This window comes from Danio rerio, chromosome 23, assembly GCF_049306965.1.
Source record: "Danio rerio strain Tuebingen ecotype United States chromosome 23, GRCz12tu, whole genome shotgun sequence".
NCBI classification, from domain to species: Eukaryota; Metazoa; Chordata; class Actinopteri; order Cypriniformes; family Danionidae; genus Danio; species Danio rerio.
Window position 1 is genome coordinate 32,910,771 of NC_133198.1, and position 27,032 is coordinate 32,937,802.

Below are 27,032 nucleotides of genomic sequence, written 5' to 3' on the forward strand. Positions count from 1 at the left end.
AGAGAAAAACACACATATCCACAAACACGGTGCAAATTTGATCTGTGCTAATTACTTTTCATATGTTCTCTTGTCAGTCGTCATCCTTCAGTAGTATTACAGACTCCACCATGAGCCTCAACATCATCACTGTCACTCTAAACATGGGTAAGAACTCATTCACTTGCACATTTTCCATCATTTACTGTACCCACCACACCACAATCTTAAAACGTTTTTCAATTCTGAGTGTGCCTCACACAGTTGAGTGGGCTTCACAAGCCACCTGTGGAAAACATACTCTTTCATTTTTCTGACACTTTAACTGACACTTGCTTCAGTTTTAGACATTTGCACCAGACTCTTACTGTGCATTCACTCCGAAGGAGGCAAGAGCTTTGGCCGTCCTGGGAATAATGCTGTTTGCCTTCACAGTCTATGCATCAAAATTTACTACATTGATCTCATATTTAAAGGGGCCGTTGCCGTATATCAGCAAATAACTTACAGTGCATTTGTAAAGTATTCACATCGCTTCACTTTTTTAAAATTACAGCTTTATTCCAAAATGGATTAAATTAATTGATTTCCTTCAAATTCTAAACACAATACCCCATAATGACAATGTGAAAAAAAAGATTTTTTTGAAATTGTTGCAAATTTATTAAAAATAACCCGAAAAATCACATGTACATAAGTAGTTATAGCTTTTGCTCAATACTTTGTTTATGCACCTTTGGCAGCAATTACAGCCTCAAGTCTTTTTGAATATGATGCCAAAAGCTTGGGCACACCTGTCTTTGGGAGTTTTCGCCCATTCCTCTTTGCAGCACCTCTCAAGCTCTATCAGGTTGGATTGGAAGTGATGGTGTGCAGCCATTTTCAGATCTCTCCAGAGATGTTCAATAGGATTTAGGTCTGGGTTCTGGCTGGGCCACTCAAGGACATTCACCGAGTTGTTGTGATGCCACTCCATTGATATTTTGGCGGTGTGCTTTGGGTCAGTGTCTTGCTTGAAGATGAACCATCACCTCAGTCTGAGGTCAAGAGCACTCTGAAGCAGGTTTTCATTCAGGATGTCTCTGTACATTGCTGCATTCATCTTTCCCTCTATCCTGTCTAGTCGTCCTGTTCCTGCAGCTGAAAAACATTCCCACAGCATGATGCTGCCATCCCAATGCATCACTGTAGGGATGGTATTAGCCTGGTGATGAGCAATGCCTGGTTTTGTCCAAATGTAACGCCTGGCATTCACTCCAAGTTCAATTTTAGTCTCATCAGACCAGAGAATTTAGTTTCTTCCAGCTCTATTTAGAGTCCTGCTGGTCCCAAACATCTTCCGCTTACGGATGATGGAGGCCACTGTGCTCACTGGAACTTTCAGAGCATCAGAAATGTTTCTTTAATCTTCCCCAGCCTTGTGCCTCGAGACAATCCTGTCTCGGAGGTCTACTGACAATTCCTTTGTCTTCATGCTTGGTTTGTGCTTTGACATGCACTATCAACCCTTTAACCTTATTTAGACATTTCAAATCATTTACAATCAAGTGAATTTACCACCAGTGAACTCCAATTAAGCTGCTGAAACATCTCAATAATGATCAGTGGAAACAAAATGTACCTGAGCTCAATTTAGAGCTTCATGGCAAATACTGTGAATACTTGCGTACATGTGATATTTTTTCAGGTTCAAAAAATCTTTTTTCTCACATTGTCATTGGGTATTGTGTGTCGAATTTTGAATAAATAAATAAATTAATTTAATCCATTTTTCAATAAGGCTGTAACACAAAAAAATGTGGAAAAAGTGAAGCACTATGAATACTTTCCAGATGCACTGTACATTACCCCATTAAAACATGCTTTCTAGTGTGAAAATGTTGCGCCTTTTATCAAATTTATTACACTATGGAAGATCAAGTTGTTGTGGTGTGGCTTTGCTCCACTCATCATATATATCCATATGTCTGACTATTCTGAAGCAGCAATACTGTTTTGTACTGTCATTATAGTTAGCATGAGATTCCCGCTGTTTAAAAAAAACATATATAGCATTGATGCACATCAGTAACTCGCCTGTAACTTTTTTATTTATGGCCCTGTAAGAAAACATCGTAAATGAAAGGAAATCTGGCGACCACTATATTAAAACCCTTGGGAACAGCTGTGGTCAGAACCAAAGTTCACTTGACTGTGTTCTCTGGAATCATCTCAAGTGGTGGACTTCAACATTCTCATTACTTTCCACTGAACCACATCATAGTTCATTATCATAAAGTTGACTTGATTTCAACTCTCCTCGCCACCCACACTAGCGAAGACATGCCATGCTGCTCCTCACTGCTTATTGTGGCCGGCTCCCATTGAAAATGAATGACTTCCATCTACTTTAACGCTCTCGCTGCCTTCTGTGTGAACGCAGTTACAATTACTCCATATCTCAAAAAAAACATTGTGCATTTATGAAGTGTGCTTCACACAGGTGAGTGGCCTTGACAAACCATCTGTAGATACACTCTTCTCTCTATAAAAACAAAACAAACGCTACACCTATTAACTATAGCACTTAAATCTCTGAGCACTAACAGTTCCTGTGTATAACTAGCACTTCTTGTGTGTATTCTTGTTAAATCGCTGAATTCCTCCTCAATTATAAGTTGCTTTGGATGAAAGCGTCTGCTAAATGACTAAATGTAAATGTACTCCACCTGCTTAAAAAACAAACCAAGCCTTCACATCATTGAAAGCAGTCTTATCTGTCTTTGTCACAGAGAAGTACAACTTCCTGGGGATCAGTATAGTCGGTCAGAGTAATGACAGAGGAGATGGAGGTATTTATATTGGCTCCATCATGAAAGGCGGAGCGGTGGCGGCGGACGGGAGGATAGAGCCTGGAGACATGCTGTTACAGGTGAAGTCATCATCCTCTTTCAGCTGGAGACTGATCTAATGCACTTTCGGGATGATGAAAAACAATGAAAAGAAAAGCCTTTGAAATATTTGCCAGCATCTAGAAGGTCATTTAATGGTCATTTCAATTATATTATATTATATTATATTATATTATATTATATTATATTATATTATATTATATTATATTATATTATATTATATTATATTATATTATATTATATTATATTATAGCAACAACAATAATAGTATGTAATAATAATAACATTATGTAAAATTAAAAATTGTAAAGTAACTTACATGATGATAAGTTACTACTATAATGATACTACTACTACTATACTACTAATAATAACAATGATAATAATGAGAACAATAATAATAATAGACTGATAGTAAAATATGTATTGTTCTTCTTCTTCTTCTTTTTCTTCTTCTTCTTATTATTCTTCTTCTTCTTATTATTATTATTATTAATATTATTATACCTTTATATTTTTAAGTACAAAAATAAGGAAATCAGTAAATTATCAATGTAATAATACTGAATTGCTAAATATTTTTATTTACCATAGCATTTAAGTTAAATAATTATTTTTTTCTACAAAGTAATTATGTTGAATACATTGTAATACTAATTAAACTGTAATACTAACTAACTATTATGTAATACTAACTAAAGAGTAACCAAAGTATTTAAGTTGGATACATTTTCTCAAATCACTGTCCATTGGCAGAACTTTAATGTCGTCCAAAATCTTTAAAACAGAAGCAGATATTATTCTGAAAATATGGACACTCTCCATATTGGATGAGATCATAGAAAAAGTAAACAGAATCGGCTCACTACAACTTTAGCTCTCAAAATACAATTGAACTGTCTAATTTGCCAATTAAAAAGTCTTTTGAGAGCTAATGTGGCAGTGTGCTGATTCTTTTTACTTTTTCTATTTCACCTGGCTTGATTAAGCATCTGTTTTTCTTAGATGTGCGCACACTCATGTCTTTTATCATCTTGTGGATATTATATTTAACACTAAGCACAAAACAGAACTGAAACTGGCCTGCTTTTGTAAATCTCAGTTCTTCCCAGTTTCTAAATGCACTTGTGGGATTGTGATGACTTATTCACTGTGTTGTGTTGCTGTTCTTATTTGTTATTATTGTGCTTCACTTCCTTTCCTTCCTGACAGGGTCTGACAGTCATGTCTGGTGTCTCTGACCACAGGGGTGCTTTCAACTCTGTTTGTCATCTATTTACATAGCAAAGGGTTTTTCCTTAGCTTTCTGACCTCAGCTTCTTTACAAAAAAGTAATGCTTAAATGAGCCTGTGTTGTTAGGTGGATTTTGCTGGTGTCATATGTAAACAAGCACCATACAGCTTTGCCACCTGTTTTTATTTCTTGGTAAGAAGGTAATCTTGACTAAAAATGAAAGTTAAGTCATTTTTAGTCACCCTTTGAGTCAATAATTTTTTATAATAAAAATGTCCTGGTCACCCTTTGTCATGCCGTTACAGTGAATAGGCAGAATAAGCTACATACATTCAACTAGAGCATTATTTCTATGTAATACATCGTTTTGCTTTAATTATTTAATTGTTTTTTCATGATGAATCATTTACAAACCAAACATTATAATTAATTGGTCCCTTTTTTTATATACTTTTACACACTTTTATGTCATTTTTGAGTTGTTTTTATTTGAAAAAAACAAAACCAAAAAAATTATTTAATTGAATTGAACTTCTTCACTATAGAACTCCTTGTTGAGTGGAAAGGTTTCATACAGTACATGTTAAAGGTTCTTCACAGAACCATTTAGCCTTTATTTTTAGGGCTCTATGTTAACGATCTAGGCGCAAAGTCTAAAGCGCAGGGTGCAAAAGCATTAGGGCATGTCCGAATCCACATTTGCTATTTAAAGGATGGAAAAATAAGTTTTGCGTCACAGCGCATGGTCTAACTGGGTTGTACTTATTCTCTTTATGAGTTCTGGTTTTGAGAATAACGTGCATTAAACCAATCAGAGAATCATCTCCCATTCCCTTTAAAAGTCAGTTGCGATGTGCCATAGCGCATTTACTATTTACATGGCAAACTTTGTAAGTGGAAAAGTTGTTCGCACTCCGCTGAAGACATCCATAAGCCTACATACTTAATTACGTTTGTTAACCACGAATTTAGATAATCTAAATTTAGTTAGAATTTTCAGCAAATGAATAAATGAACAATAATAACAAAGTGTGGTCAAAAAGCTGAGTTATATCTAAACACACTAAACACACGTCCTATTCGTATGCCCCATATTGTTCAAAACCAGACAGGTGGACAAATCTAAACTTGTTTTTATTAAAACAAATATAAATACATGCCTACTTTCTAGACCAGCACACCCATGACTCCACAAAGTAGCGCAAATGGATTGGCTATTTAAACAATGTGGTGCAAAATATGAAAATTATTGTTGCGCTGGTCTGAAAATAGCAAAAATCACGCCAAACATGTCTTGCGTCTTTTTATGCCAGGTGTATGATAGTGCCCTTAGTGTGTAAGGCTCTTACATGCTGGCATGATTATCACTGACTATTATGACCAATATTTAGCAACTTGTGATTAAACAAAGGGTGCCAATGTGAGTGTTCACATTGACACACAAAATGCAAGGCATTAAAAAAAATGCCTCTGGCTCAATTTTTTTCAAGTAGGTATCACTGCAGCCTGGAGACCTTCAAGTGGGAGGGATTACACCGCAAGTAGGCTGGGTTTAGTGTTGGGGGATTAGACAATTATGAAACACAACAGGTTACTGTGAGGTTGGGTTTAGGGTTGGGGTAGGTATAGACATTCATAAATTACAATAGGTTACTGTGAGGTTGGATTTAGGGTTGGGTTAGGTGTCAACATTCATTAAACACAATAGGTTGGACTGTATGTCACATAAAAGACATTAATGAAATGAAAACTCCAGGAGGTTTGTACAGCTCACTCGGAGCTTAAGTTCCACATACTTAGAGCCGACCAGCCCATTTGGAGCTGGCTTTGACCTCTATTTATACCCTTTTCTAATTTTTTGCATTAAAAACTGGACGACCAATGAGATTGCTGCTTTTGTTTTAATGCTTTGAGCTGCTGAAATGAGATGGGTGGAACATGTCAGATAATTAATAGGCTTCTCCTAGAGGCCTTCTTGCAGATATTTATCTAAAAGATTACTTAATGTGAACTCGTGAACTTAAATTTAAAGGTTAAACAGAAGGGAAAACCCTGACTGTGACAACTTCTGTGCAACAAGCGAGTGTCAGAAGTGTTTTTTGGAGTGCTATCTTGTGTACCAGGGTATTTCTGTTTTTTCATAAAGTACTATCTAATTTCAGGGAGTGATTCTGCATTTTCACCTGCTCACCACAAATGAAAGTTGCTTATGCAGCCTTTACTTTCACTCTAACACTTCCTCATGATTCCCATTGACAACAGTCGCTTTTAAAGACTCATTAATCAATTTATAAAGTCTTTGAGAATAATAGATTTGATTTAGGTTATACACTGTAGTAGATTGGATACATAAAGATGCACATTTAATGGAAGCATGTTTTTTTTAGGTGAATGAAGTGAACTTCGAAAACATGAGTAATGATGATGCTGTCAGGATTCTGCGAGAGATCGTCTCCAAACCTGGGTAAGAAATATTGCTATATCTCAATAGCATAATAATAAGTAAATCAAAATGTCAAAATGCATTACTTCATGTATAAATTCCACTTTGCAGGCCAATAAGCCTTACAGTGGCCAAATGTTGGGACCCCTCTCCGAGAAGCTACTTCACAATCCCTAGAGGTACTGAATTCTAGACATAAAAAAACAGGCTGCAATCATAGTTCATGTCTGATTTCTGATTGTCTACATTTGTGTTTCAGCCGAGCCAGTGAGACCTATTGATCCTGCAGCCTGGATCACACACACTACAGCACTTTCTGGGCCATACCCACATTATGGTATGATCCTATTGGTAACATCCCATAAGAGGTCTTCTGTTGGTAGAATGGAAGATTTATTGTATTGTTTCTCCTTTACTTTACAGAGTTTGATGACCTTCCGCTTTCGGTGTCTAAAACAGACATGGCAACTATAGTGAAGGTCATGCAGCTTCCAGATTCAGGCTTGGAGATCAGAGACCGAATGTGGTTGAAGATCACTATAGCCAATGCTGTTATTGGTTCGTGCTTTTTGTTTAGTTTTTTTACTGTTGTTTGGAGGGGATGGGATTGTGGTGACTTTAGTGTTGGTGGTTGTCATAAGCATCAAGTTGATCCTTGATGTTGTGTTTAAGGAAAAACACTGCAGGGCAGTGGGGAAACAATATACAGTATATAGTTATAATCATACTTCCCTAGTTTATTGATTACATTAAGAATTGAATGACATGGTTTCTAATATGATTTATTTAATTATGAAAAGGAGGCATTACTTTTATTATTATTTATAATTTTAAAATGCATTAGATTGGAAACACATTTCTTGCACAAAAAAATCTAAACCTAAGATTTAAAAGATCAGATTTCTGATCTAAAAGTCAGTTTCCAAATACATGTAATTTTTACAAAGTGGACTTTTGTATTTTTTATCACGCCATAACTCAGAAAACTGCCCAAACAAACAAATAAATAAATACATACAAACAACCTTGATAAATGAATGGATGAATGCAATCACCTTTTTTTGTAGAATTAAATATTACTAATATTGTAATATTATTGTTTATATTCAGTCAAATTATGTCCATAATTTGTTTTATGAAGTTTTATGACAGAAGAAACGGTATTTTTCGGAATAAAGTATTGTAATAAAGGTATATTATAGCCCCAAACTGGCAAACTATATAAAGGGAAACTCTTAAATGTGTATTTTGGCTTTTTTTGTATATACTGTAAGTTAGACTTAAATAATCTTATAATGAACAGCCAAAAATTCCAAAAAGTTTGCCTTATAGGGATAGTTGACCCAAAAATGCAAATGTACTTACTATCCACTCGTCTTCAAGTGTTTTCAAACCTTAAAGAGTTTTTTAAACCTGATGAACACCAAAAAGATTGTTTATAACTGTAGCCATTGACTTCCATTGTAGAAAGAACAAATACTTTAGAAGTGAGTGGTTACAGTTTTCCAGCTTTCTTCTTTTGTGTTTAATCAGGTTTATAGGGTGAGTCAATGATGGCAGAATTTTTAGTTTTGGCTAAACAGTATATATATTTAAAACTGGGTAATTGTGTTATATTTCTCACTGCACATGCTTTGTGTTTCAGGAGCGGATGTTGTTGACTGGTTGTTTTCTCGGGTGGAAGGATTTAAGGATCGCAGGGATGCTAGAAAATACGCCAGCAGTTTATTGAAGCACGGTTACCTGAGGCACACAGTCAATAAAATCACCTTCTCGGAGCAGTGCTACTACACTTTTGGAGATCTGTGTCAAAGTAAAGTCAGCACACACTTGAGTTGGACATAACACAACCATTCAGAACATTGGAGTCAGTTTTATTAGGTCTTACATGCTCACCAAAGCTATTTTTATTTGGTCAGAAATAAAAACGCTTATAATTTCAAATCTTATTTCAATTTAAATGAACTGAAACTTAACATTTTTGTTTCTCAATTCTCACTTTTTCCCCTCAGAATTGCGAGTTTGTAGCTTTCAATTTTAAGTTTTAAATTGTTTTAATTTTAACGAAAAATAAAGAATAAAATTAGGCCAAATGAATTCAAACACCTAAAATTTCATCTACAATTAAAATTTAAAGATTAATTTTCATTTAATTGTGTAGATTCATTAATTTAATTTGATGGCAAAGGATAGATTATTTTCATTGCCCTTAAAGTGAAATAACTGAACATAAACATAGGAAGCTGCATGTTTTATTTTAGATTATTTGATGAAGGGAAATGTTTATGTGAATAAGAACATTTTAAGTTAACAATAAACAAACTACTGACTCCAAACTTAATTATTTTCTTTAAATAAATAATACATAAATAATTTGCGTTTGCAAATAATTAAATTTCACGATTCTTGCTCTCTTTACTTCAGAATTGTAAGTCACAATATTAGGTTATATTTACTGAAATTCAAGAAGTCAGAGTTGGAAAAACATATAGGGTGTCCGCGGAGTCTTAAAAAGTCTAAAAAAAAGTCTTACATTTTTAAATCTAAATTTAGGCCTTAAAAAGTCTACAATTCACTGAAATATTGTGTTGTAGGTCTTAAATCATTTTAAATTTACATAATTTACTTAATTTACATCCACGTAAAGCAACACAATCGTGCTGACACACAACACATGTTTTTTGTATATTTAAGTTTTTTATTGCGAAGAAATGCAAATCAAAACAGCTGTTAAGACATGTTTAAAGGAAATTCTGCAAATTAAATGGCTTAATCGGGGAAAGACAATTACGCAACACACCGCTTTACATAACCTTCCATTAATACAAAAACTATTTATGGCCAAAAATCCTTAATGTTTAGCCATGTTTAAGTCTAAATTTCTTTCATAATGGTCTTTAAAAAGTCTTAGATTTGAAGAAACCTGCAGAAACCGACTTAAATAAAATCTAATAAAATAGAAAGATCTCCATAAAAATCTTTAAAAAATAGTTCTTGTTACATTTCATCATTTTTACGTTGGTCTCCAAATTACAAGTTTATACATCACAATTTTTGAATTGTCTTCAACCATACTGTTTTACAAGAAAAATAGAATACACATTTTAAGATGATGTTGCAATTACCTTTATATTGTTTTATCTCATATATATACATATATAATGCAATTGAAACGCTTTTGTTTTCAGACATGGCTTCTCTCAATCTGAATGAGGGATCCAGTGGTGGTGGCTCTGACCAGGATGGTCTCGCTCCTCTTCCTCCTCCAGGAACAAACCCATGGCCCCTTGGTGGGCAGCCTTACCCATACCCGGGTTACCCCACCCCTCCGCCAGGCTTTCCTCCGGGATATTCAGATCCCTGCCACAGTTTTCACAGCGGGAGCGCAGGCAGCCAGCAGAGTGAAGGTACAGTAAATCTGTGTATGTGTGTGTGTGGGGGGTCTTCTTTTTATATTGCAGTGGGGACTAAAACTTGAATGAGGAATTGTTATCTTGCAAACTTAAGTTGAGATTCATTTGGATAAACATGCTGGTAAAACACATTTAACTGGACTGTCATGCTTTCCAGAAGACTTTTTTTAAGGAAATGAACTCTCTAAAGGACATTTTAAGCTAAGTGACACCAGGAAAAATGTTAGAATTTTAATCATGTTTTATCGCTAAAAACCGTATTTAATTTACGTATTTATTTGTTTGTTGATTTTTAATTATATATTTATGATTGAAATGTTCTTGTCATGAAAATAACGGTTGCTAACTTGACATTAAATAAACAAAATACTTCACATTAAGCATGCTCATAAATCACACCAAATGAAATATTTTGAAAAGGGAAAAATGCTCAATGTTTTCTGTGAGGATTGGTTTTAGGTGTGGTATTGGGGGAGAGAACACACAGTCTGTAAAGTATAACCATCATTTTGTTTATAGGAAGTCCCCACAAGGATGGCAAGTGTGTGTGTTTTTGTTTGAGTTTTGAACATTCAAAATGAGGAACACATACATTTTGGTCCGTCCTCACTTTCCGACGCCCTTTTAAAGTGTCAAGAAATGTTCCTATTTCAGCTGTGTTTTTTTTCACACCTCCACCTGTGATAAGAGTGTGGAAAGAGGTTTGCATAAAAAAGAGATTTTCATAAACAAGACAAAAACTCATCAGCAATGTAAACACACACTGGTTAAGTCAACAGCAGCAGTTATTATTGATTATTAATGGTTATCATATTTGTGGAGGCTAAAATAAAAGTGAACTGGAACTAGGGTTATTACTTTATTAAACTTTTTTGTTGCTATTTTTTGTTGAAACATTTATCACGATAAATCATGATATTGACCTAAGCTGCAAAAAAAGGTTCCTTTAAAGGGGTGGTCCACTACGATATATTTCAAACTTTAGTTGATGTGTAATGTGGCTAAGTGAACATAAACAACATCTCTGAATGTAACACGCTCTAAGTTCAATGCAAAGGGAGACATTGGTGTGGCCTAAGGCGGTGTAATGCTGTGATGTTATAGCAGAGAAAGCTAAAATGCCGTCCAAACACTGCTTTTCCACAGAGCTTGTTCTGTTTCTGTATTTGGGGTTCCAAAGGACACTACACATAGAGAGAAGTGCTTACAGTTGAATTTAATTATGTTCGAGAGAATTCCTAAAAAAATATATAGCTAGCAATTGACAAAGGAAAACTTCCAGAATCTCTCCCAGGATTCGGCTAAAACTCCTCCAACCGACAAAGCTGTGGATTGTGAGCCACAACCTGAAAGTATTTTTGTTTATTAAAATAGATCAATTACATACAATGTTTCTAGCATTAGCGGTATGTTGTAGTGAGAAGGTAAACAAGGATGTAAACAACGGCAAATGCTGTTTGGTACCGCTAACAGTTTAGCAGTTCATCTGTCAAACTGCTTTTAACACTCACAATCACTTTCAGTGTCTCTTTATGTTGTTGCTTTCCCTGCGTTCTACATCTAAAATAACAAACTCGCAAAAGATATGAGAACATTTCATATTACGTACACATGCTTATTCCGAATAAATGTGAAAGACGCTTGTCAGATTTTATATTAGAGAGTAGGCATGAGGTTCAGCTGTGTGCTCTTCATTTATCTACATTTAGAAATATGACAGTTGTTTTTATGTTGGCTGAGTAGCTGTATATAATTAAGGTATATGAAAAAATAAAATCTTATAAACATAACCAAGCCTTAAAAATACACTGTTGAACACCCCTTTAACAGGTCTAATAACAAAAAAAAAAAAAAACTTATTTTATTTGTTCAGATGAAAACATAATAAACAAAATTAAATTGCAGTGGATCATAAAGTAGCACTAAAATCTCATTAGTAAATGTTACTTTATTTCCTTCAGTATTTCATATTCATTTAGCAGATCAAACTCTCTGGTTAAAAAAAATGCTTGTTATAAATGTAATTTCTACACAAGTAAGTCATTGCTAGTACAATTTCCACACACGTTAGTACTTAGAAAAGAAGAATCTACAAGATCTTTCTCACAATGTTGATAGTAAAGGTCAACAGATGACATTACACCTCATTCATTTCAGTGCGCTTTCTCATGAATGAATTTAGAGAAATGATCAATGTCAGATGACGTATGCATATTTTCCATTCGCCTTGAGTTGATCACCATCAATGCTGATTAACTCAAGCATCATATTTTGTGAAGTATCTTCAACTTTGCTCTTCAAACCAGACGAACAAATTTGGTTACAAGTAACTATAAATAACAAATTTTCACTTGCTAAAAATAACTCCTTTTCAGCAGTGTGCCTTTATCTTTGAATGTTTACATGTATGTGAAAGAGTACTCTGATAAATAAAAGGGAAAACCCCCCGAAGCTTAATTCCGCAGTCATGATCCCTTGAGCTTCCTCTGTGTCTTTTTCTTTTACTTTCAAATATGAAGTAACACTAAACACAGTGACCTGTTCAATTGTTTACTGTGTGAAAGGTACTTTAAGAGATGGAATTTGTTAGAGTAAAAAGGAAACTATTAGTGGGTTTATTGTAAGTCTGTGTGTAGGATTACGATATAATACTACAGTACGAGTTTTGCTTTCAGTAACCTAATGAACAAGGCAACCTGCCAGAATGACATCAGCGGCACAATTCTTGTAAACTATATAAATATATTTTCATACAGAGGGTTGATTGTTACGCTTTTCAATTTCGACCCTTTATTTGGAAAATGTTTAAGATAAAGATATTAAAAATAACGATTTAACCTACAGTTGTTAATCATGTAACCTTGCATGTTTACAAAGCAAACAAATACTGATTCATTGCAAACTTTCTTAAATCGAAATCAAAACACAGTCATAAATTTGAAATATTTTTGGTTCAAGGGCATTTAGTTCTGATGACAGACTAAATATAGATGCATGGCATGCAATGCAAAGTTGAGATGGAAATGATATGCAAATTAAAACACCTAAAGATGCATTAGATTAAATAAAAGTCTGTTTAGTTTGTTTGATTAGACTTTATTAATCCCAAAGGGAAATTCACGTTTCAGCAGAGCTCTCCATACTATACAATAAATCAAATAAATTACATACCGTACATAAAAAGACAATAATATTAACCTCCTATACTCTGCGCACCTGGTACCAGGTCCGTGACATCATTTAACTCTGCATTCTTTAGATTTTAAAGGTCCGGACTGGTCCAATACCCCCATAAGTTGTTCCGTTCTCTCATCAATTGGAATAGAATAACATTTGCATAGATTATGATTGAGAGATATTTCTTTGTTCTGATTACTGAGATGTGCAGGAACCACCCAAATTAATTACAGCAACCTAGACCCCACACAAGCTAAAAGGTACACTTTCAAATTTGAGTTTTATGGAGGGGTTTATTATATAACACAGACAATAAATACAATTATTTTAATCACTTTCAACAGTGTTTTATGAAAATTCAAAGGGTTTTCTTTAGAATGTTACCAAACTTTTGCATCAACACTACTGCATGTGGATTTGGGAAGCTTTTAAATTTAGGTTTGCAAAATCCAGATGGAAACCCCAAAATAGCACTTGACTTTTGGAGGTTAATAAAATTACATTCATACTACAAACCCTAGTTACAAACAACCAGTGTTGGAAAGAGTACTGAAAAATCATACTCAAGTAAAAGAACCATTACTTGCCGAAAAATGCAGTGCAGGTAGAGTAAAAAGCATCCTTTCAAAAGTACTACAAAAGTAGTATTACGCTGTTAAAAGCAGATGCGTTTACATGTCATTTGTGGATCTGTGTAAACGTAACATTCTGTAGTGCATTTAGTTATTGCCCAGCAGGCACACAACCTCATAAGTCGTTAATATTAGGTTAGATTTAGGTTGTGTCGTCAGGTGACCAAAATTCAACGTCTAGCCAGCATCTAAGGATAATGTTATTTTAATGTCCAATAATGATGTGATATTTGGTTGATTTTGTGATGGAAAGTGACCAAAATCCAACGTCAACCCAACATCATATTGACGTCAAATACTGAGATTTATTCGTCAGGTATAGCAACCAAAATCCAACGTCTCATAGACAAGAAAAAAACAAAGTAGTGACTGCAGGTTCAAGAAAAGTATTGGAGTAAAAGTACAGATACAGCACTAAAAATGTACTCAAGGGAAAGTTCATAAATCTACTCCGTAAATTACAATTCCTGAGAAAAACTACTGTATTAATTTGAGTATCTGTAATTAGTTACTTTACACCACTGTAAGCAACAAGTAGACATTAGTATATATCCACAATATTAATGCTATTACAATTCAGCTGACTTTATCTAGTATGACTTTGGTTATACAATCTGATAACTGTTGGAAAAAATTATTTTCTGTATCGTCCATTGTAAGACCGGGGCTGAATTAATACTAGATGGATAAGATAAGATATGGACTAGTGTATACTTGTTGTTTGAAACTAAGGTGTGCAGTACTGAGGTTTAGTAACAGTTGCCATATAGCTTGTGATTTATGGGTATTTTCTGTGTATTTATTGGGGATGCGAAGATCGATATCGGCCGATAACCACATTTTATCACTCGATCGGTATCATTCTGGCCAAACTCATGAATCGATCACAGGTGTTTGTTTAGGAGTTTACAAGCAGAGGAAGCCGCACTTGTGCTCTCGTATATTATGCAGAGCCTACAACAGCCACAACACGTGAGAAGGTAAATGATATGTGGAGGCAAAATGATTACATTTGTTAGCCCCTTTAAGCTATATATTTTTCTGATAGTCTACAGAACAAAACATTGTTAAACAATAACTTGCCTAATTACCCTAACCTGCCTAGTTAGTCTAATTAACCTAGTTAAGCCTTTAAATATCGAGTAAAATATTATTTACTGTCATCATGGCAAGGATAAAAGAAATTAGTTATTAGAAATGAGTTATTAAAACTATTATGTTTAGAAATGTGTTGAAAAATCTTCTCTCCGTTAAACAGAATTTGGGGAAAAAATAAACAGGGGGGCTAATGATTCATGGGGGCTAATAAAACTGACTTCAACTGTATATAGATGCGGTGTGACCTCCGTTTATACAGTCTATTGGTGTGACTTGCATGAGGGATGGTCTCTTTGTTAGCAAGTGCAACCATTGTATTTACCATGTTTTGAGCTGCTGTGACACGAGCTGAGCAATTGTTTGGAATATTTCTTACCATTTTTTGATGTGTTATATTATTTTCTATAAAGCTGCTTCAGGCCAGGATATGTTCACACCTAAATGGTTAAAAGAGATGTGTTTAAGGGATTATATGCAACATAATTTATTCTCTTAGGTAAGGCGAGATCTCCACTTAACGTATCATACCTGGAGGGAAAATGTGCTTTATGGATTATAAAGCTATAAAATATTAGAATCAGTACTCCATATCGACCGATCACCATGACAAGGAATCAGTACTCTGTATCTGCGCCAAAAATCCTGATCGGAGCATCCCTAATATTTATGCAGTACCAATCTTTATCTCTTCTCCATCAACTTTTATCATTGAAAGGTTTAACCAAAGATGTTATTGACATTTTTAGTAGTTTAAAATATTGTCTGGATTAATTTTTTAAAATTGCTGTACAATAACTAGGCAATGAGTAGGGTCAGGCAGAATCTGTGGACATTTTTTGAGAATTTTTTAGAATATTGTAAAAAATCTGCGGATTTTTGCAGAATGATTTTGGGTGTATCGTAACTGAAAACTTATGTTTAATAAAAAAATTTATTTTTAACTTTTATTTAAACATAAATTATTTCTTTACAAACTGCATTGTATGTAAATCATATGAACATTTTCATATTAGTTAATAATATTACTGAAGTTAATTTAAAAACTGAATCCATATAAATTTACACACATTTACACAAAACTAAATAAATAGACTCAATGATGGGATGATAATCTGCGGCTTTCTGCGTGCACAGATTCCGTGTGGGCCTAGTAATGAGCTAACAATTTCTACTGACAAAAAAAGTCAATATATGATACTTTGTTAAAGCAGAAATTGTAATGCAATTTGAAAGCGCAAGTACACACACAAACAAAAACTACCCATGAATCATGAGCCAAAATTATTAATTAACTGGTACTCTTACAGGTTTTTTAGGTATTTATATAGGTATTAGGTGTTTTCTACCTAAGCAGGATACTTCTTTATGTTATTGCTTTTAAATAAAGCACCAAAATAGCACAATAATTTTTAAAGCTATTTAAGAGTAATAATTAATAACAATTTGTTGATGTTGTAATTTAAAACGATTTATTAACACTTTGATTTATTGTCAATATACACTCACTGGCCATTTTATTAGGTACACCTGTCCAACTGCTCATTAACACAAATTGCTTATCAGCCAATCACATGTCAGAAATTCAATGCATTTAGGTATGTAGACATGGTCAAGATGATCTGTTGCAGTTCAAACTGAGCATCACAATGGGGAAGAAAAGTGATTTAAATGACTTTGAATGTGGTAAGGTTGTTGGTGCAAATACAGGCTTGTCTGAGTATTTCAGAAACTGCTGAACTACTGGGATTTTCACGCACAACCATCTCTAGGGTTTACAGAGAATGGTCTGAAAAAAGAGAAAATATCCAGTGAGCGGCAGTTCTGTGGGTGCAAATACAGTTCTGAAGGCAAAAAGGGGTCCAACCCGGTACTAGTAAGATGTAAAGTGACCGGTGAGTGTAATTATAACATTTGAAACATGTAGTAATAATGTAGAGTAATATAAAATTATGAGAATATATATAGTATAAATCATTTGAATTTAAACAAGTTGATTGCGAGTTGACTTGCAACATTTGCCATATTTTTTTATTTAATTATTAGACATAGATGTAAATTAATTTCTTATGAAATCTGTTTTAACAGCAATATTAAATTAAGTAGGTGTGCTCTGAGCAGTAAATTCATAGCAGCCCATAAAAACACCATAATAGTCGCTAAATTTGACTTATCTCATGAACTTACTGCAATTTGATGACATAAAACATGCAAGGAGTGGACCAGGGTCAGAAATAAACCAGGCCTGAGGCAAAAAATACCATCAAAATGACCAAAAGTCCCCCACATTCAAGATAGTCAAGCCAAAAATGTCCCTTCACATCTGAACTCAACCATTACCGCTATCATGATTAAAGCCGAATGTGAAAGTGCATGAAGTGTCAATATCAGATTCAGCACCCTTATTCATTTATTTGCTGCTCTGAGCATTCTAACCAGTTCCATACATTTCTGTTGAGCTTAAAAATACTGTAGCCAATCAGACGCGTTTAGATTAGTCAGGGACAGTTCCCACAAAAATGTACATTTGGGGTTAATTTACTCAATAATAGGCCATCCAAGATGTCACTTTTTTCTTCAATAGAATAAGAAATATTTTAACTAATGGTCAATCCAAAGTTGGTACCAGTTCATGTTAGTTAGCCAGGACTGATTCATTCACTTAATAATTCTACAATGTATCATCTGGAGCCATGAGTATTCATTTGAATTTACTTTATTTGATTGTTTGTTTATTTGATTTACTGCATTTGATGAATCCCCAAGGACCATAATGTGATATATAAATCATCTTTAATGTTCTACCACCTACTGTAAATCTTGAATGGGCCAAACATTTTTGGGTTAAGCATTTCTTTAATGACTACAAAACAAGCCTATGAAACATATGGAAGCATCACAAAATTGAAGGCCTTGTTATTTTTTTTTTATTTTTTCTGATGTGTAAAAGTGTGTGGTACATTAGGAATAGTTAGATGACTTAATTCTCTCTATTCCTTCTGTTTTTGCTTGCCACCTTTAGACTGAATGGACTTTTCATCTAGGTAAGAAACACGAGTACTTTTATTTAAACACCCACTTGCCCAACCTGATCTCCCTGCCGTCTTGTTTTATCAGTGTTTTTTTTCTCATATCACATGGCATATGATTCATTGGGATGGCCCTTGTTACTCCCATGCTGTGTTTTTATTTGCATTTCTTGTGTGGGCATGTACAATCCTTGATCTTTATTGTGAATGAGAGTCAGACCGATTCTCTTTATATAAAAAGGTATTATGCAGTGCCCCTTTCTTTACTTGGCAATGCCTGAATCAACTAGGACAAAAAAAAGTATGTACCTGATGCTGCATGACGTCAGCTGTAGCTTATCTAATAGTGGGAGTAATGAACTCACCGAAACGGTCAACTATTTTTCCACATGTCATTCTGACCTACTTCCAATCTTAGCATAGTTTAAAGGCAGTGACGCACTAATCGCCAGTCATGAAGATTGAAAGGGATAGTTCACCCAAATATGAAGATTCTATCATCACTTACTCATCCTTTACTTGTTTCAAACCTGTAGGAGTTTCGTTCTTCTATTGAACACAAAAGAAAACAATTTGAAGAAAAACGAAAACCTGTAACCATTAACTGCTAGTAGGAAAAACAAATGCTATGGAAGTCAATGGTTACAGGTTTTTGGCTGTCTTCAAAATATCTTCTTCTGTGTTCAACAAAAGAAAGAAACCCTATTAAAGCTTTGGCTCAACTTGCGAGTGAGTAAATTTTATTTTTGGGTGAATTATCCCTTTTCCAAAGAAGACTGTGCTTATAGCTTGTGTTGGTCACGTCTCACACAATAAGCTGAACACACTTTAATGATTACAAGTGAGTGCCCACGAGCACAGGCATTCAGTGTCTGCATGAATGGAAATAACTCTATATCTGCAGTCTGTAGCCTACAGATATAAAGTAGAGATCAAAATGAAAGAGCAATAGACAATTTACTAAATTTCTGCTGCTTAATCCTATTAAAAGTTACACAAACAGGAGACAAAAAGGAAGGTTTTTATGTTTGTTTCATATTTAGGTGAAGGCAAATAAAAAATTTCAAAAAAGTCAAAATTTTAAAACCGTTCAAATGTTCTGTTGTATCATTGCTAAGGTATATGTAAGGTTTTTTAATGTGTTGTAAAAGAAATCTGTGCTTTTGAAACTAATAAAGATAGCAGAAGTCATTTATTTATTTTAATTATTTAGCGGCACAGTGGCGCAGTAGGTAGTGCTGTCAACTCACAGCAAGACAGTCACTGGTTCGAGCCACGGCTGGGTCAGTTGGCGTTTCTGTGTGTAGTTTGCATGTTCACTCTGTGTTTGTGTGGGTTTCCTCTGGGTGCTCCGGTTTCCCCCACAGTCCAAAGACATGCGGTACAGGTGAATTGGGTAGGCTAAATTGTCCGTAATGTATGAATGAGTGTGGATATTTCCCAGATATGGGTTGCGACTGGAAGGGCATCCGCTGCGTAAAAACGTACTGGATAAGTTGGCGGTTCATTCTGTTGTGGCGACCGCGGATTAATAAAGAAACTAAGCCAAAAAGAAAATGAATGAATAATTATTTACCATGACATGTTTACTGTTTTTTTTTTTTTTTTTTTTTTTTTACCTAGAAATTTATAAAGAACTTATTGTAGAACAGTCGTCACAATACCGTGATAAACGTTAAAATAATCTCATCATTAAACAGCACTTTTTAAAAATTTATTTTTCACAGGATGGTTAATAATTGTGCCTTCATATGTAGTGTACATACATTAATTATTTTCTGAAGCACAGTATAAAACAGATATTTGAAAAAGAAGACTATGGAGCATACATACAGATTTAACTAAGGTCTAAAATGTTAAAGCTTGTGCGCTTTCACCATTTCAGAAACAGAAATCAACCGGCTAACCAAAGAAAAGCTGTTAAGCAAAATAAAGTGTCGTTGGCCTTGTTGAGTCTGGTTACCATATGGTTTTACTTTCACTCTTAAGGAAAACGACTTTATCAGTTAGAGTATAAATGACATTTCAGTTATTATCCAGACATTCATTTTCTAAGTGACATGGCTTTTTCACTTTTCGTTGCACAGCCCCTTTTGTTACTGGAGCACTACTTCAGCATAAGCTTTTAAAGAAAACTCCAATTTAATTCTTTTTTTGGAGACAGGCGTATTTTACAACTCTCAAAATTGTACAACTAGACAGTTCAGTTTTTTGAATTCACTCAGTTGATCTCCAGGCTCGACAGCAGCACTTTTAGCTTAGCTTAGCATAAATCATTGAATCCGATTAGACCATTAGCATTTGCTCAAGAATAAACAAAAGAGAGATTCAATAGTTTTACTATTTAAAGCTTTTGAAGTTACTTTATGTTATATGACTGATGGAAAATGAAAGGTTGCTATTTTCTAGGTCAGGATGGCTGGGAACTATACTCTCATTCTGGCCTAATGATCAAGGAACATTTCATCTTTAGCTGCTTTTAGTACACTAAAAAATCTGGGTCCTACACAATCGATTTGAGTTGGGACAACATGAAGGAATTAAGTTAAATTATTAGGTTTAACAAATTTAAGTGGATTGAACAATTTAATTACTCCAAAAAACTCAAGAATTGTATTTATTTCAGCTCATTTTAAGTAGTTTGAACAGTCATTTTTATGACTGTACACATTTTATCTTCTGAAGAGCGAAGCGTTAAATAAAAAAAAATATCAAAAGTCTTTTTGAAATTTTTGAGGGAGATGCTAATGGTCTAATCCGATACAATGATTTATGCTATGCTAAGCTAAACTAAAAGTACTCATGCCAGGCCTGGATATCAGCTGAACGGATTAAAAAAAAAGTCAAACTAGAGTGTTCCTTTAAGAACAACAACAACAAAATAACACTAGTCTTTTCTAATCAATTACGTTTCTTTCTCTCCGCAGGCAGCAGAAGCAGTGGCTCAAACCCCAGCGCTGGCAAAGGACGCAGAGCCTCGCCCCGAGAGAAGGAACACAAGGCACCCTGCTGTGGGGGGAGTGAATCAGAACTGGTGACATGGGTCACAAGAAGGGGTGAAAAAGCACCCAGTCAGCTGAGCCACCAAAGCCACAGCCGATCGGCCGCCAGCCAGTCCCAATCCGCTTACAGTCACGGCCACACACAGTGCCACCTCATCCCACAGCACAGCCTTAGCTTCAGCTACAGCCATGCTCCATTCATCCAGCCCAGTCATCTGTCATGCGCCCACAGCGAAAGGAGTCACGGCTCTTCTTATGGCCCGCCGGGTTTACCCCCTCCCTACTGCCTTGCGCATCTCGCCCCCAAAACAGCCGCAGGCAACAGCAACAGCCCGCCAGGAGCTCCTCCGATTCGGGAGATTGGAAACGTCCCACCAGAACTCACAGCAAGTCGGCAGTCTTTTCAGCACGCTATGGGCAATCCTTGTGAGTTCTTTGTGGATATTATGTGACAGGAGAGAGTGCCTTCAACATTCACTTCATAAGGTTTTGCTACTGACGATCCAATGCCTGCACTGAGAATGTACAAACTGATGCACAAATCTAAAGGGAGAGTTCACCTAATGCTGGAAATTCTGTCGTTTGCTCTAAACTTATTCTGTGAAACAGGAAAATCTGTTTAGTTGACCACAGTTAACTAAAACTGGGAAATTATTTAATTTATTAAATTTTCTTCGGCTTACTGGCTTAATTCATCAGGAGTCACGACAGTGGAATGACCGCCAACTAATCCAGCATATGTTTTGCATAGCAGACGTCCTTCCAGCCGCAACCCAGTACTGGGAAAAAACCCATACACACTCATACACTAAGGCCAATTAAGTTAATTCAATTCACCTATAGTGTATATCTTTGGACTGTGGAGGAAACCGGAGCACCCGGAGGAAACCCGCACCAACATGGGAAGAACATGCAAACTACACAGAAATGCCGACTGGTCCAGCCAGGACTAGAAACCAGTGACCTTCTTGCTGTGAGGGGACAGTGCTAACCACTGAGCCATCGTGTTGCATGAAATTATTTATTTTCAGTAATTTGAATAAAATTCTCTCTATATATATTTAATGTATAATTAATAATAATTAATTTTAGAATATTACAAGACTATATATATATATATATATATATATATATATATATATATATATATATAGATAGCATTCTTGATAATATTTATAGATAACAGTCTTGTAATATTCTAAAACAATTAATTACAATTAAATAATAAATAATAATAATAAACTAGGATGACTGCAAAATAAACTATTATACACGTAAGCAGTTTTAAACATTTATTTTTAAAATTGCAAAGATAAAATAAATCAGTTTAAAAAATTAGTCATGAAAATGTATGTTTAGAAATTTGTTGAAAAAAATCTACTCTCCATTAAACAGAAGTTGGGGAAAAAAGAAACGGGCTAACTTCAAATGTATATAATAATAATAGTAAACTGGATTTAAAAAAACCATTATAGATAAAAGTAACACCTATTAGGCCTTACAACAATACAAACACAAATATGCAAAACGTACAGCAGTAGAAAATATATTCATTTTTAAATAATTAATAAAAAAAGAAGGAAAGAATAAAAATAAAAATGACTCTCCATTTATAACTAAGCCAGCTTCCATAAATACATTTACATATGTAACTCTAATCAAATACATTTATTCTTATTTTCAATCATTCATTTTCTTTTCGGCTTAGTCCCATTATTAATCTGGGGTCGCCACAGCGGAATGAACCGCCAACTTATCCAACTTATATATAACTTATGCCCTTCCAGCCACAACCCAACACTTGGAAACACCTCTTGCATTCACACACACACTACGGACAATTTAGCTTATTCAATTCACCTATAGTAGCGCATGTGTTTGGACTGTGGGGAAAACCGAGCAAACTGGAGGAAACCCACACCAACATAGGGGGAACATGCAAACTCCACACAGAAAAGCCAACTGACCCAGCCGGGACCTTCTTGCTGTGAGACAGTCGTGCTACCCACTGTGCCACCGTGACGCCTTTATTCTTATTTTGTACTGTAAAATTTATTCTTATTCTATACTATAAAATAATAAGTGTTTTTTTGCGAATAATTTATACAGTTATTTTCAAATAACATTTTTGGAAACTAACACTAGAAGTGCGTACAATTACAAAAATTTTATATATTTTTTATTTAATAATAAAAAAAATGTTTTACATGTGTATTATAAAGATGAATATCCAAATATTTTCCATAAAATGAGAGTGGTTAGGCTGTCAGGTTTATTAAATGATTAACAACATGTATTGAACAGCCCAGGCTATTTTCATTTAACTTTTATGATGACTTTCATCTTTTTTTTTTTTTTTTAATCATATTGGAGCTTGACAGCCCCAGTCCACACTCACTTCTTGTGTAAATGACAAAAAACCCGCCAGAATATTATTTAAATATTAACTTTTATTGTTCAACAGAGGTGTGAGCATTTTGAACGTGAGCAACGTACATCAGAATATTCATTCTTAGGTTTGCTCTTCCTTTAATGTGCATCCGATGTTATTTAGATCAGCGAAGAACACTAAAAAAAAAGCACAACAGCAGAGCTAGTTCAGACTCTAGCACAAAAACACAGCAGTAGCAGCACAAGTTAACACAACTATAAGCTTTTATCAGGAATCTCGATGTATCAGATTGTCTGCTTCTCATACTCGGCTGCTCTGCACTTTGCACAAGTTACAAACTAGACACAACAGTCCAAACCCTGACATATATATACAATTGCATTTGACTTCATAACCCTGTCGACAATCAGACATTGTTGTTATGACATCCCTAAACATTACTGAATGTATCGTCTTGTGAGGCTACAACTACGCTAACTCTCTCATTAACACATTAAAGGAACACACTACTTTTTTTTTGTAAATAGGCTTTTTTCAGCTGACCTCTGGGTTTTGCAGGAGCGCTTTTAGCTTAGCATAAATCATTGAATCAATTAAGACCAGAGGTGTCCAAACTCGGTCCAGGAGGGCTGGTGTCCTGCATAGTTTAGCTCCAACTTCCTTTAGCACACCTGCCTGGAAGTTTCTAGTATACCTAGAAAGAGCATGATTAGCTGGTTCAGGTGTTTAATTGGGGTTGAAACTAAAATATGCAGGACACCGGCCCTCCCGAACCGAGTTTAGACACCCCTGGTTTAGACCATTAGCATCTCACAGAAAATTTCATAAAGTTTTTGGTTAAGTTTTGAGAGATTTCCTATTTAAAGCTTGACTCTTCTGTAGTTACATTGTCTTTCTGACAGAAAATGATAAGTTTTAGGTCGCTATGGCTAGGAATTATACACTCAATTTGGCGTAATGATCAAGGAAACGTGACTGCAGCAAGGATAATTTTATTACACAGAGCCAAAAATATTGCTCAGTTAGATAACTTGTTAACAGTGCCATGTTAAATCAGCTTTGTTTATTTTATGTCTTGAATTTTTAAAAGCAAGATGCTAATGGTCTAATCTGATTTAATAATATATGCTAAGCTAAGCTAAGCTAAGCTAAAAGCACTCCTGCCAGACACAGAGATCAACTGATTTAAAACAGCTAAAACTTAACACTTAACTCTAGAGAAGTTGTAAAACGAGCCTATTTTCAAAAAAACATTTCAATAAAAATAGATTGTTCCTTTAAACTGTTGATAAATAATGTTTAAGTTGGACTAATAGTTGCCAAATGTACATGATACATTTTTGACTAACAAACAGGTGCTTTTCTTCGAGTCTGCAAACTGACTGTTCAAACATCACCAGTTGTCTTAGTATTGACCACTGTATTACCAACATCATTGTACAGATAATGCTGTAGAGAGGTTTTTAAGATGTTATGATACTAAAACAGGCAGATAGGATAACCAAATTCCCAGTTATTGAGTGGTCTAAAATGATTTTTTTTAATGGAGGAAAGGACATGGTGTCTGTTATGGTCTTGTTTACTGGTAAAGCAGTGAGGTGTTGTTTAAGAACATGCATTTGTAATGTTTTATTTTTTTATATTATACCATAAACTCATCTATCTGCCTGAGCCAAACCAGAAATGAGTTAGCTTTCTTTTTCTTTTTTTTTGGTCAAGCACTTTTGGACTAAAACTTCTGGGCCCTTTAGAATGGAAACACTGATTACAGTAAAAGCTGTTTGCTTTATTGTTTCTTGACAAAAGAGGAATAATAAATTGTAAATATGATGACATATATATTATATAAATATATATATAAAACAGAGAAAATAAAATTTATGTATGAAGAAGTGGCCAGATATTTTGTCTATGTGTTTTTTTTAATTCTTTGAAACAAACAGCTCACATTAAGTAATCTTATCTTAGTCCACTGCACCATCAAATCTCTTGTTATTTCCAGAAATCCTTAAGGCGGTAATAACAGCTTCAGCGTCTGGTGTTTTATCAGCATGATTTATCATAGATCATAGATATAAAAACCAGATACTTTTCAGCTTACTCGTTATATGGTGTACATATCTGTATTTTGAAACCTGTGAGAACATTTTTATTCTCTGAAGCGTAGTTCCTGATAGTGGAGCAACGTTTTTTTGTTTTGTTTTTTTTTTTAACGTGGAACCAAATGGTTACATATGTTTATCTCAGAACTAGACTTCATGCAGAATGTTTTGACTCTCAAGGTGACGCATTTGAAACTCAAATCTGTTCTGAATAACTGCTATAATGTTACGGCTGTAATGTAGAAACTGAACACATTTTTTGATGTCTACATTTATGCAGCATATGTTGAGTGTGAACAAATAAACATATTAAATTATACATATTCATATATTTTTTAACATAATATTAATGTTTGTTGTTTATGGAGTACACTAATTTTAAATGTTTACATTTTTTTTAAACGTCTCTGCAGTTATAAAATACCACATGCCATAATCAATATAAAGACAATGTATTTCTAATCTAAATCAAACACACACACACACAAAATTAAAGTGCATTGCTGAGCAAGAGCGGGTATAAATGTATATGGTTTAATTATAAAACACCAGTGTGTCTGTATACAGCCACTTTATCAGGCCACTTTATTACAAGGCAAATTTCTAATCAAAAATCCCATGTCAGCACCTCAATGCATTTAGGCACATAGACATGGTCAAGACGATCTGCTGCAATTCAAACCGAGCATCAGAAAGGGGAAGAAAGGGCATTTAAGTGACTTTAAATGTGCCATGGTTGTTGGTGCCAAACAAGCTGGTCTGAGTATTTCAGAAACTTCTGATCTACTGGGATTTTCAAGCACAACCATCTCTAGGGTTTACAGAGAATGATGATGAAAATATCCAGTGAATGGCAGTTCTGTGGGCTCAAATGCCTTGTTGATGTCAGAGGTCAAAGGAGAATGGCCAGACAGGTTTCAGTTGATAGAAAGGTAACAGTAACTCAAATAACCACTCATTACAACCGAGGAATGCAGAAGAGCATCTCTGAACGCACAACACGTCCTACCTTGAAGCAGATGGGCTACAGCAGCAGAAGACCACACCAGGTGCCACTCCTATCAGATAAGAACTGGAAACTGAAGCTACAGTACAATTCACACAGGCTCACCAAAAATGGACTATAGAAATTGGAAAAATGTTGCCTGGTCTGATGAGTCTCGATTTCTGCTGCCACATTCAGATGGTAGGGTCAGAATTTCTTATTAACAACATGAAAGCATGTACCCATTCTGCCTTGCATCAACAGTTCAGGCTGCTGGTGGTGTAATGGTGTGGGGGATATTTTCTTGGCACACTTTGGGCCCATTATCATGCCAACGCCACAGCCTTTTTGAGTAATGTTGCTGACCATGTCCATCTCTTTATAACCCAGTGTACTCGTCTTCTGATGGCTACTTCCAGCAGGATAACGTGCCATGTCATAAAGCGTGAATCATCTCAGACTGGTTTCTTGAACATGACAATGAGTTCACTGCACTCAAATGGCCTCCACAGTCACCAAATCTCAATCCAATAGAGCATATTTGGCATGTGGTGGAAAAGGAGATTTGCATCATGGATGTGCAGCCCACAAATCTGCAGCAACTGCGTGATGCCATCAGAAAGCAGTTATGCCATCAAAGCAGTTCTGAAGGCAAAAG

General features: G+C 35.0%; 1 protein-coding gene across 12 annotated transcripts in view; it reads left to right on the plus strand.

Annotated features, from left to right (window-relative positions):
- The window catches only part of dvl1a (dishevelled segment polarity protein 1a), an 84,567-nt gene extending 62,766 nt beyond the window's left edge, over nt 1-21,801 (plus strand). For 4 of the 12 annotated variants that reach the window (XM_021469998.3, XM_021469999.3, XM_021470000.3 and 1 more), the window contains exons 7-15: nt 78-147; nt 2,730-2,890; nt 6,492-6,568; nt 6,659-6,726; nt 6,807-6,884; nt 6,971-7,105; nt 8,193-8,360; nt 9,736-9,954; nt 20,821-21,801. In XM_021469998.3, the coding sequence (XP_021325673.1) occupies nt 78-147; nt 2,730-2,890; nt 6,492-6,568; nt 6,659-6,726; nt 6,807-6,884; nt 6,971-7,105; nt 8,193-8,360; nt 9,736-9,954; nt 20,821-21,347 (1,503 nt within the window). In that variant the 3' untranslated portion in view covers nt 21,348-21,801. Of the gene's footprint in view, nt 1-77; nt 148-2,729; nt 2,891-6,491; nt 6,569-6,658; nt 6,727-6,806; nt 6,885-6,970; nt 7,106-8,192; nt 8,361-9,735; nt 9,955-17,886; nt 17,909-20,820 lie in introns of all 12 variants that reach the window. The other 8 variants (XM_017353751.4, XM_017353752.4, XM_073939134.1 and 5 more) reach the window with 3 other exon arrangements.
- Nucleotides 21,802-27,032: the final 5,231 nt, after the last annotated feature.